This window comes from Charadrius vociferus, unplaced genomic scaffold (genome assembly GCF_000708025.1).
Source record: "Charadrius vociferus isolate BGI_N301 unplaced genomic scaffold, ASM70802v2 scaffold496, whole genome shotgun sequence".
In the NCBI taxonomy this organism is placed as follows: domain Eukaryota; kingdom Metazoa; phylum Chordata; class Aves; order Charadriiformes; family Charadriidae; genus Charadrius; species Charadrius vociferus.
In genome coordinates, this window is record NW_009648648.1 from 723,157 (window position 1) to 735,092 (window position 11,936).

The following is an 11,936-nucleotide window of genomic DNA, read 5'->3' on the forward strand; positions in this document are numbered from 1 at the left end:
ACAGACTTTGTACCCATCACTGAGCAGTCGTTGGAAGACAGCAGTCATCGCAATCCAGGCTGGAGCTGGATCAAGCACATTCAGCATCTTCTCGCTGGCAGGCAGTAGTAGTGCTGTCAGCTGAGAAGCAGTAAAGACCGTGGTACAGGAATAGCTTTGTCCAGGCAGTCCAGACATGTAACTCACAGAAACCCGCAGTTTTAGCTTTCGTTTTATCTATTGGTATGATGCGATACATCAGCTGAACTCTGAAGACATGGATTTCTCCAGGTCTGTGGGAAATGAAACTATACCTGCCCAAATTATGTCTTCCCTAGAGGAAGAATGCACTCTGTCTCTCCTCCTGGTATCTTAGGCCTCATGTTTTTCCAATAGACACCTAGTTTTAGGGTACCTCATTTGGGATTCAGTAATTTTGTTTCTTATGTCAGATTCTACGTACATGAGGAGACCAGTTAGCACTAGTTCAGTCTGAACTGGTTTAGCCTATCCAGGTATATGATTTACCTGATTCAAAGATGACATCACCTGAGACTTTGAGGATCAGTGGAATCTGCGTTCTTGGGGCAAAAAAACCCCAAACAAAACCACCAAAACTCAAACATCAGGAAGAAGTTCTTCCTCTCTTTTTATGTCTAGCCTGTTTTATTTTGTAGTTTCATCAGTTACCTTCAGATAACTGTGGAGTGCTTTGGATGTCTGAGCTTTGTAACAAGCACAGAAATGGCGACCTGGGAATCACTTACTTGGTTGTCCTAAGACATTGCAGTTCTGAAAAGAAGTGCGCAAGGAACCAGCCTACTTACATCTGTGATTGCTTTCTTGGCTTTTTCCTCTGCGTTCCGGCACTCCTGGATTGATTCCTCCACTTCATTCTGCATCTGGGAAATATCACCCTCCAACTTCTTCTTTTGATTGATCAGACTTGTGTTCTTTTATTAAGTTTTCCCCAAAGGAACATTGGAAAAGGAGGAAAAGTGATGATTAGAGACATAACTTTTCTAAATACTATAGCACACCAAGGCTTACTGATTTTTCCATCCTCTGGATTACAACAGTATTTGGGTAGGTAGACCCAGGTATGTGGTAAGGGCTGGCCTTTACTGTGTAGCTTAGCTTCCAACTGAGGAAATATTAAAAATACTGTCAAAGCTGTAAACATTCAGCTTTTGATTTAGATAAAGTAATAAGCCAGAGGCTGAAATAGGAGAATAAGATAGTTCATCTTGGAAAACTAATGATCCATAATATGTTAGTCAAAGAGGTAATTAAAACAGAAGCCTGATATCATCAATGGGCTGGAGGAAACATTGCAAAACATAGTGAGCCTGGAGCACATTTTCATTTCTTTCTGACCATTATTTGGTGAAGAGAAGCTTTGGTTTTGCAGCAAAAATGCTGGTGTGTCAGGCTATGCCCCTCCATGACCCTGCAAAAGTGTCCATTGTGACAAAGTCCAAAGGCCTATCTTAATGAAGACCTGTCATGTGGTAGAGAGCACTTTGCTGCAGGGTAGTTTCCTGCCCTGCACAATACACCTATCGTTCAAGCCCAGCCTCTGCAGTTTTTATCGTTCAAACCCAGCCTCTGCAGTTTTTATCGCTGAGTAACATCAGCGCCCTGCACAAAAACATGACCTGAGTCACTTATCTGAAGAAATGCCTCACCACTCCAAGCCGTGGCTTAACAAAAGCAGGGAACCGGTTTTACAGCATGGAAGAAGGAAAAAAAAAAATAAATCAAATTTACTCTTGCTATCTTACATCATCGCTTTTGCTGGAAACTGTTTAAAGCAGTTGTCTGAATCATCAGTTGCAGCTAACTTGAAGGGAGTGAGGTGGCATATCTACGGAGTGACTTACTTCCTCTCCCTTGTTTTCTCCCCTGAAGGAGGGCAAGGTGTATCTGCCTTATGACAGCCATGGAGAAACAGTGTCACTGCTTAATAGACAAGGTTCAGTTCAACCCAGTGAGGGAGAGAGTACAGAAAAAGCCAACCTGAGTGTGAAGCAGGTTCACACGTTCAGTGGCTTCCAGCAGTTCATGCTCTGCCAGCTTCCTCGCCCGTTCAGTCTGGTCCAGCAAAGCCCTCAGCTCATCCAGCTCCGATTGCAGAAGATTGTTCCTCCTGTCAGAGACTGCCAGCTGCTCCTTCAGATCTTCATTCACGTGTCCTGAGTCATCCAGCTGCACCTGAAGCTCCTATAATGAAACAGATGTTTGGGTTTTTTTACCAGTGCAACTCCATTTCAAGCCACTATGCTTACATAAGAGGACCCCAGATTGCAGAGGTTGCATGGGGCCCACCTCAAGAATTTCAGTGCTTCTTTATCAGAGAAAGGCTTCCTCCACACTGTAAGCTGAATAGCTTTGTGGTATGTGGTGCGACAGGGGAAAACCCATGTGTTCAAATCTGTCAGAGCTCATGGTTCTGCCCAAGGAAGAACTAGCTGCTTAGGAGTGGGAGAAGCGATGACTTAAAAAGTGTCTTAGAAAAGCATCTTTTTTTTTTTTTTTTAAGCTATTACAAATGTTGAAGCAAACAATAAAGCTGAATATACACACAGTCCCCATACTCCAGCCAACTGACTTCCTCTCCACTTTTAAAGGACTTGCGAGCTCACAAGAAAATCATAGATCTTCAGTTCCTCATGCTGTAGCTTTCTGCCCCTACAGGAGGATGTAGCCAGCAAGGGTTTTATGACTGGATCTTATCCAGCTTGTATGCAAGTCTTGAAAGAAATCCATATTTCAGTATTCTCTTATGCCAGATGTGATCACTATGGGCTTTCCCTGCACAATCTTGGGAGTAGCTTCTCTCTTAATTAACATCACCATTGCTGTTTTGCTCTGTGCTAATGAAACCCAGCCCTCATCTACCATTGGGTGCTTGGGACTGACAGCTCTTGGAGTACCTTTATTTGTGTCTGCAAGACACGTGTTGACTTTGTTGCTTCTGCAGCATGCCTGTTAGCATGGCTGAGCTGGATTTCCATCTCGTTGAGGTCCCCTTCCATCTTCTTCTTCAGCCGGATGGCCTCATTTCTGCTCCGTGCTTCAGAGTCAAGGGTGGACTGCAGTGAATCTATGGCGCGTTGCTGATTTCTCCTGAAAAGGACATGAAGGGTGAATAAAGTAATTTTCCTCTCTGCACAGGAACATAGAACTACGTGCAGCAGTACTTAATTTTCTGGAAGTGTCTCATTTCCAGAAATAGTATATTTCTGAATGATATACACAGCACAGGTTTCTAGTGCCTCACTGCCATCTAACTGGCTGGTGTGCTGCACACCTTCAGCTAACTCCTGATCTGTAAGCACCTATAGCATTCTTCTCATGCGTTTCCTTTGGCAATGTTGGAGCAAGGAGTTCTCTCGTATCTCTTGTAAACTCAAGCAAGTACAGGTTGGAACCTAACAAGAAACACTTCAAGCTTAGCAGTCACACAGCAAGATATTTACTGAACTATTTACTGGGATATTTTAGCCTATTTCAGCCTATTTATGAAGGCATTAGTGAAGGGGATTAATCAAACTGAAGGTAGGCAGCTGCATTCTAAGCTAACTACTCTAGGTGCTCTTTACAGTAAACAGCATGTGTAAGCTAGAATTTGTTGTGTCTTAAAGTAGATGGTGAAAAACATTTCTTATGCTAATTATAACTCAGGAATAGAAATCTGTGTTATGGACATCTAAAGTTAGAGGAGCTTAAGTCCACCCAATTAACAGCATGGTCCCTCTACGAAAGGCATCTTAGTGTCAACTTAAAGATGGCAAAACAGATACAGACAGGTGCTTACTTCTCTTGACTATAACAGTCAAGTTCTACGATGAAAGATTTGCTCTCTTACAACCAGAAGGTAACTCAAAGCACAGAATATGACTCATACAAGGAAACATTTATCTTGCTGCTGGCCAAGTTTTGCTGAAACTGTAGGAGTTCTGTGAAATCACCAAATCAACAAGGAAAACCTTGAGGGCCTTATTGCTTCAGGAAGATACTGAACTGTGCCCTAGACTCCCAGGGAACAACACAGCATGTCTGCTGAACAACTTATCAACAAAACATTCTTAACAAAGCAGAGGCAGAAGGCATTGGTTTGGATAGCTTGTCCTGAGATCTCTCTAATCCAGACATCTACAGGACATCAGAAGATAGTATCTGAAAGGGTTGAACAATCATTTGTTTTTGAAACAATTAACATATCAATCCTTGTATCTGCACTGGCCAAGGTAAGCCTTGGACTTCGCCTTCACTACACTTTACCCTACCAACAAACAATGACACAGTTCTTGGATTAATAGCGCTGCAACACTGACTAATTCAAGACTGGAGTTTTCTGAAGAAAGGAGAAAAGACATCATCCTCCTGTCATCTAATTGCTTTCCGGTTTTCCTGTTTATCCCTTTCACCTGCAAGCTCCTATCCTTTTATAGTCATACTTTCTGTACCTCTGCAATTCTCACTGCTTACCCAAATGGTGTACACATAACAGCAAGCTCCTCACATCCTCCCACAATCAGTGCAGCTATAGCTGCATAAATTAACTAAATGCAGAGATAAAGACTGTCTTCAGATAACACAGGTTTGAGCACCACTGAGGTAGTACTGCTGATTTTGTCTGTGGTTCCCCTTGGGAGACAGCCATCCTAGAGGATTAGGTGATAGCAGCTCACTAGACCTACTTGTCTCCATACTGTAAACATATAGAGTCTAAGTCTGTATGTTTACAGCCCCTTGGTCTGCTGCGACTTTGGTTATGCTAGTCAGTTGTGTTATGGCTGTTATGTGATATATATGATGGGCTTATGTGTATGCTGGCAGAAGCTGGACTGACATCAATATTTGAATTAAGAAATGGTAAGGTGGTAGGACTACCCTTTGGCAAATAATCAGAGCTGTCTTGGTTTCTAGTACAGACAATATCTGCTTGTGCTGGCAAAACTACCTGTGGTACATTTGACTGGCTTGGGTCTTGAGAATATTTCTGGTATTTTGAGATTCTCCCCTTAAAAAAACACGCTGCTTCCTGCACTGTACCTTATATTTTCCATTTCTTCCTCCTTTTCCGTCAGTTTCCTTTCAAACTCTGCTTTAAGCTGAGAAAGTTCAAGCTGGAAACGAAGGGTCTTACTTTCTTCATGCTCCAAAGCTCCCTGAAATAGAAAGCACTGAGAGCTTGCAGGCCAGGAGTCCCTATATATTTTAATTTTTTTTTTTAAATCACAAACTGCTGCACAATGATGATCCCTTCATGCTTTTGTTCCCATTCCCAATAGCACTATTTCCTCCCTGCCTCTCTCTCTAGTCAAGGGCATGAGCGGCTTACAACGCATTTATTTGCCTTCAGATGCAACTTGGCAGCTGGAAAACTGAGCAGCAAGCTCCTCAGAGGACAAATTGTCAAACAGGACACAGCTCACAAAAAAAAATACCCTAGGCCCTGTATACGTGGTTCTGATATCAACAGACATTCCTCACTCCGCACCCCTGGAAATTCAGCTGCTTCCAGGCACCCTCTGGAAATTCACTGGTTTGTAAGGCACAGGCAAAAGCTAAAGCAAGATTATTGTTGGGAGGGTGAAGGGGTCCACGCTTTCTCCAGCTCACAAAGATCTCTTGAAATCATGAAGTGTTGAAAGTCTCCCAATTTTACAATCTTATTAGGCAATATGACTTCAAGGAAAGAAGTAACAGACATCAGCTCTATATGAAAAAATGCAAAAATACTCTGTCTGCTCTTCCCAATTAACATGAAGACAAGTCTATGAAACAAGGGACGTTTGTTCCTGGGTCTTTGTTCTTACATTTCTCTCATATATGGAAGTCAAGAACTAAGCTGACAACAGCCCGTAGTGAAATAACTGGCCCTCTGACTTCCACGTCTTCCATAAACTAGGCTCAGTGGCATTCTGTCTCCTTGCTGCTCACATCAAACAGGGAAGGAAAGCACAGAATTGAACACCATATATTTTGGAAGTGATCTCTGAAGGGCAGAATTGCACAGGCTTAGCTATGCTTCCTATGGGAGATGATGGAAACAGAATGGAGGTCCTGAAGACAAAGTTGTACAAAATCCTTGCTAATCTCTGGCTGTCATGCAGCAGCTACAGGTCAGTCGAACGCACACTTCGTGCCAAGAAGCCACAATGTATTAATGGGAACAGCACACAGAAGGTACTGTGTCACCAGTGGTGCCTGCCAGAGACCCAAATTCACAAGGAAGGGAGAAAATATGCATTAAACCATTTCTTTCACAATTAAAGTAAGATACATCACCACTTTACTTTCTTTAGTTTCTAATATCACTGAGCTTTAGGAAGCCATTCCACACAGTCCAGGAAAGTAAAGTGTGCACCTTAGATCCCTCAAGAACGGATGTATTCCTTCTAGCAAGAGAAATTTACTGACAGAGCATACAATCACTCTCCACATCTCAGAGCTGTGGAAGAAAGGCATGCTCTTTCCTCTGCTCTGATCATGACACCTGTTTGTTTGGCTGTGAAATTCCTGCAAAGGATAAAGCATCCTGTAACAGACAAAAGAAGTTGCACAGAATTTAAGGTATTAATGGATCCCTGTCACTTGGTGACGTTCATTTTAGCAGATATTATTTAGAATACAATTCAAAAGAAATGTAGTCCTCACTAAAATCCTTTCTATGTGCTGTGATGCTTCTAGCCAGCAACGCCTACACCCCTTCTTAGCTCTGCAATGCACCAAACTTTCAAAAAAACTGACAACTGAGCCCTTTAAGTGAATAACCAGGATTTCCAGTTGGCTTGTTCTGTATTGTTGGTTTGTTTCTGGAAACGGGGATGAGGCATCCCTCTTGGGTACATGCATACTTGTCACTGTAGAAATTAATGCAGCGGTGCTAAATGTCTTTACCAAACTCCTATTGGGAGTCACAGGTTTTCTAAATGGCCTGTTTTCATTTGGTTGCTGAGACTGGTACCATTTTTTTAAGCAGGCTGCAGTATGTGACACAATATTTGAGACATTATAAAATTTAGAGTCACCAGGAGGTTTGTTTTCTCTTATTCTCAAAACCAGGAAATTGTAAATTTGCTGTTGGAAGCTAGGCACTAGAAATATCTGATAAAACAGCATAAAACCGTAAGGCTCAGCAGTTCCTGTTTCCTGAAAGACTGAAATATCGTATGCCAAAGTGAGCAAGGACTGGCTTTTCAGGAGGTGGGCAAAAGATTTCTGAGCTTCCTGAAAGGGGAAAGAAAACTCCAACAACAAAATCCAAAAACCTACAAGGTACCTCCTTTGAAAGGGCCTCCACTGATGATCTTAGAGCTGACATCTCCAAAAGACACCAGTCACTCTTGAAAACACTGGCTATCAAGGCCAGAGAAGCTGGGGGCAGAGGGCTAACAATCAACAAATTGGCTGTGTGGCTGAGAGAATGAAAAAGGAAGGAAAATCATGATAAGACACCTTTTCTTCTTCCCTTGAGCTTTGCTTCCTTACCTCTGCTTCCTCCAGAGCCAGCTGAACTTCTGACTTCTCTTGTTCAACCTGTTTCTTGATTTTTTCTATTTCATGGAGGCTTTTGTTTCCTTCACTAATCTGATTGGTCAGATCAGAAATCTCCTCTGAAATAAAAAGGATGGATAGATTTAGCGATCAGAGTGTCCCAAACATACTGCAACTCACAGAGTGTGAACACAGCTCTGAGCCTCAGACTGCTACCTCAAGGGCTCGTCTGTACACAAGCGCTGCCTTATGTTCAATTACAGCAACTTTTTTTACCTGACCCACTTGAGGCACAGACTTTCTTGTAAATGCTTTTTGAAGTGGTCACAGCGGTTTCATTTTTATCTGTGATCTGCTGGCTAGCAACACTGTGCTCTGCTTTGGGAGCTATCTAGGCTTCATCTGCTGCATCTTTGTCGTCTTTCTTGATCCTCCCCTGAGACTGGCACCTCTGCCAGTGAGCTTCATTGACAGGTGAGCAAAGGGAAGCGTGCTGTCCTCTGGCCATACCCATTTCTATGTCTAAAACTTTCATTGCGAGCATCAGTCAGTGTCTCCACACACCTCAGAAAGCTAGTCTCAAGGATGAGATAAACACCTTTCCCCACAGCTGGTACAGGGCACCTGCATCCCACCAGCTGTCCGCTGGTGTGGCTCTCGCACTGGATGTGGGGTCTGAGTGAAGCCTACCTTGGAGGTTTTTGTTTTCCCGTTTCAGTGTCTCCAGATGGTCCAGTGTCTCCTCGTAGGCATTCTTCAGCTTGAAGAGCTCGGTGCTGAGGCCACGGGCCTCCTTCTGGGAAGCCTCCAGCTCAGCCTGTGACTCTTCGTACTTCTGCTTCCAGTCATTGATGATCTTGTCAAACCCACGCTGCTTCTTGTCCAGGGAGGCAGCTGCTGAGTTGGCCTTCTCCAGGTCAATCATCATGTCTTCCAGCTCATTCTGCAGCCTGTGCTTTGTCTTTTCCAGAGAAGAGCACTTGGCATTGGCAGCCTCGATTGCTTCCTCAGCTTCTTGCAGGCGAGCGGCAAGTTTCTTCCTATCAGGTGGGAAGAGACAGTGAAATGACCGAGTGCCACCGCTGCCATGTTATCCAGAAAAACTGACACTAAAGGAGTACCCTCAACAAATAATTTTTGAAAGGGAAAATTGGGGGGGAAAGGGGAAGGGAGGGGGAAATCAAGCATCTAGAGAAAAGGGGATATGATAGGCAAAAAAACAGCTTAAATTATGAATGCTGAGATGTGGCAGATAATTTTGTGCATGTGTGCATGTATGGGAATATTTGAAATTGAACTTTTGAACTCTCAAGCAGCAGCTTGCTACTTGCTAGCTGTAACCCGTATGGGCTGGTTGTAAATTTTGATATAAGACCTGGTCTAAATGAAAGTTTCGTGTTCCTCCAATGAAGAGACATGAGACAGAACAACCAATGGGGAGGCTGGTCACGCCTTGGGGTTTTGTTCATAGACTATCTAGACTGGGAAAACAGGGGGCTGGGAGTCCCAGCAAGAAGTAGTTCTGGAAAGAAAGGAGGGCTCAGAAAGAAGGACATTATGATGGTAGATGGAGAAAATACACTGGAAGTGGGTGAAGATCCTGCAGATCAGAGATGCAAGGAGGCAGATGCTGGAGATGCTCAGAGACCTTGCCCAGTAACACCTGACACCGGTAACAGGGAACAGCTGCACAGCATGAGCCAACGTAACTTTCTGCCCTTCCTTCCCAGGGCAGCCATCATCTCCCTGCTGGGAAGGGAAGTAAAAACCTAGGGAAGGTAGCACTGGGCCAGGGCAAAGCACGTGAGTGCGTGAGATAACCAAGTAGGGTAATCTAATCTTGTTATTTCTTAAATAAACGCCAGTATGCACATCCACTACCCCATGGACAAGGACTCAACAGAAACATTGACCTGCTCAAGCAATGAAAAGAACAGAAGGACAGCCACAAATGACAGCAATGAGCCAGAGGGATTTTTCCAACCAGATTGCCCTATTTCCTTAGCACTGTAACAAAACCTGCCAGCCAAGGACATGAAGCCCACATAACCCACTTACTTGGCATCTTCCAGCTCCTCAGTTCTCTGAATGGCATCAGTCTCGTACTTTGTTCTCCACTGTGCCACTTCCGCATTTCCCTTGGACAGAGCCCGCTGCAGCTCTGCTTTGGCTTCTTGCTCCTCCTCATACTGCTCTCGCAAGAGATCACAGTCATGCCTGGCCGCTTGCAGGGCATGAGCAAGGGCATTTTTGGACTGCAGGGATAGAAAGGTCACAGCATTGCAGGGTTACCTATAGTAAAAGCCAAACAAAAAGCCCCTAGAAATTCAAATGGAGGCTTGAGCCTTTTTTCCTTTTTGCTTCTGGGCTTGACAGTCCAGGTCAATTGAGATAGGAAGTGTTTGAAGTGATACCTAACTGGTGACCATTCTGAGGAAGTCATCAAGACTGAAGATAATCTAACACCTTTGGAGAAGCATCCAAACTTAAGATGCAAGATCTGAGATTTTGGCTATCCTACTGGGTAAGTTTTATTTAACAGATAAGGACGCTGATTATTTTCCCAAACTCTTTGCCTATGACTTGCCTCAGTCAGGGGCAGGAACTTGTATCTGTACAATTACTGAGAAGCATTCTCACTCCTATGTCTCATTTCAGCTTTTATCCAGGCTACAAATGAACACGAACAGTTTTCCCCATTCCATCTTAATGAATGGGACACAGTCAAAGCATTACCTTGGTTTCCTCTTCTAGCTGTCTTCTAAGTTCTTCAATCTGTTGTGTAAATGATGTTTTCCCCCGGGACAGCTGACTTATCAGTGACTCCTTCTCTTCAAGCTGTCTTACAAATTCACCTGCCACATGATTTAATCATAAAAAGGTAAGATGATGAAATGACAAAGTCCAAAGCCAAAGCCAAAATCAAAATCAAAGTCCCACTTGTCCAGTTCTGAGGAAAAGAACGAACACTGATTGTGGCTGACCTTTTGTGAAGCTTCTTCCAAAGTTGTAACCATCAGACACTTCACCAGGATAATTTTCCTTAGGGTTTTGGTTGGTTGGGTTTTTTTTATTTTTATTTTTATTTTTTGTACTGCCAATACCTTGATTCATTAATTTTAGTTCAGCTCATGGATCAGACTAGACTGATGCTTACTTTCACATGCAGTTCTAGCTGGTTTTATTTATACTTTTCTTCACTACTTTACATAGCTTTTCTGCAGACTTCTTTTCAGAGGGCTGCAAAGCACCCTCTGAACCTCAGAATGGCCAGCATACAAAACAGAGGGATACATAAGGAAAACATTTATCACAAGAAGGGCATCACTGTGGGGTGGAAACTGCAGCGTTGTAGGAGTACATAGAACCCACAAGACGACACACAGGAAATGAAAAATGTGTCTTTGAAAATACACAAAACAGTGGTATCTGATGAGGATGCAGACATGAAATAGTACTACTCTGGCTAAAAAGGTAGCAAGCACTTAGAGGATATGTGGCATTTTTGTCAGATGTGAGCATCTTTTAGAGTGCAATGCCCAAGGTCACGCTGAGGGAGATAGTATTCACACAGACAGCAGCAGTGTGCCAACTCCTTCATCTTCCCTCTAGCATTGCAAGATAGATGTACACGTCCTTCTTCCTGAAACTGGATACCTAGCCAGCTCATCCAATTCAGCTTATGAGACAGTATCACAGTATGCTAGTAAATATGCTTATAGGTTTGTTTTAGAAGGCAGTCAAAGGCAAGGTTATAAAAATATTGAAGATAGGAAGGTAAAAGACACAAAGACACTGCTTCATTCAGCAATTCTAATCCAGCCACCTTTGAGCAGACGTCATTGCACAACACATCTCACTGACACAGTGCTGAGACACACCTGATAGGCTGTTTCCCAGCAATTTAGGCTGAACGTGCACATACCATTCTCACTCTGGAGTTTTGTCTTCTGAGTAGTGAGGTCATTCATGAGGCGAGTCATTTCCTCCAGTTTAGTTTTTGTCTCATTCAGATGGTCTTCATAGGTACGACAAAGTTTCTCTGCGTTTGCCTAACAGGAATCAGGAGACAAGACATATAAAGCTGTAGCCTCTAGGCAGCTATTTGAAAGCACTAGCCTTCCAAATGTATCCTTTTTTCCTTTGCCTTTCAGCGAAATGGCAGATAACAGAGACACAAGTACCACAACAGTCGAGCAGGGAATAGTAGCCCTTATAGTAGCCCTTTGTCTACAGTCCCAGGCCAGGGGTCTCCCCATCAGACCACCTTCTCCATTTGTTTTCCCTGAACTGGGTTCTGAACTGAAGCACCAGGGTAAAAAGACTCTGCAAGAACTTCAAAAGCAGTCACATGCCTATGAAGTTCAGGCACAGCCATCCTCGTAATTGCTAGATGGGAAAATCACCTCCCATGAAAATTGCTCTACTGATTCTGTTTTAATTGCCAT

The 11,936-nt window shown here is 43.4% G+C and overlaps 1 protein-coding gene across 2 annotated transcripts in view; it reads right to left on the reverse strand.

Annotated features, from left to right (window-relative positions):
• MYH15 (myosin, heavy chain 15) overlaps positions 1-11,936 on the reverse strand; it is a 45,372-nt gene that overhangs the window by 4,781 nt on the left and 28,655 nt on the right. For both annotated transcript variants that reach the window (XM_009886435.1, XM_009886436.1), the window contains 9 exons: positions 11,414-11,540; positions 10,225-10,343; positions 9,547-9,743; positions 8,179-8,528; positions 7,483-7,607; positions 5,041-5,156; positions 2,916-3,108; positions 1,999-2,202; positions 807-932 (listed from right to left, as the gene is read on the reverse strand). In XM_009886435.1, the coding sequence (XP_009884737.1) occupies positions 807-932; positions 1,999-2,202; positions 2,916-3,108; positions 5,041-5,156; positions 7,483-7,607; positions 8,179-8,528; positions 9,547-9,743; positions 10,225-10,343; positions 11,414-11,540 (1,557 nt within the window). The remainder of the gene's footprint in view (positions 1-806; positions 933-1,998; positions 2,203-2,915; positions 3,109-5,040; positions 5,157-7,482; positions 7,608-8,178; positions 8,529-9,546; positions 9,744-10,224; positions 10,344-11,413; positions 11,541-11,936) is intronic.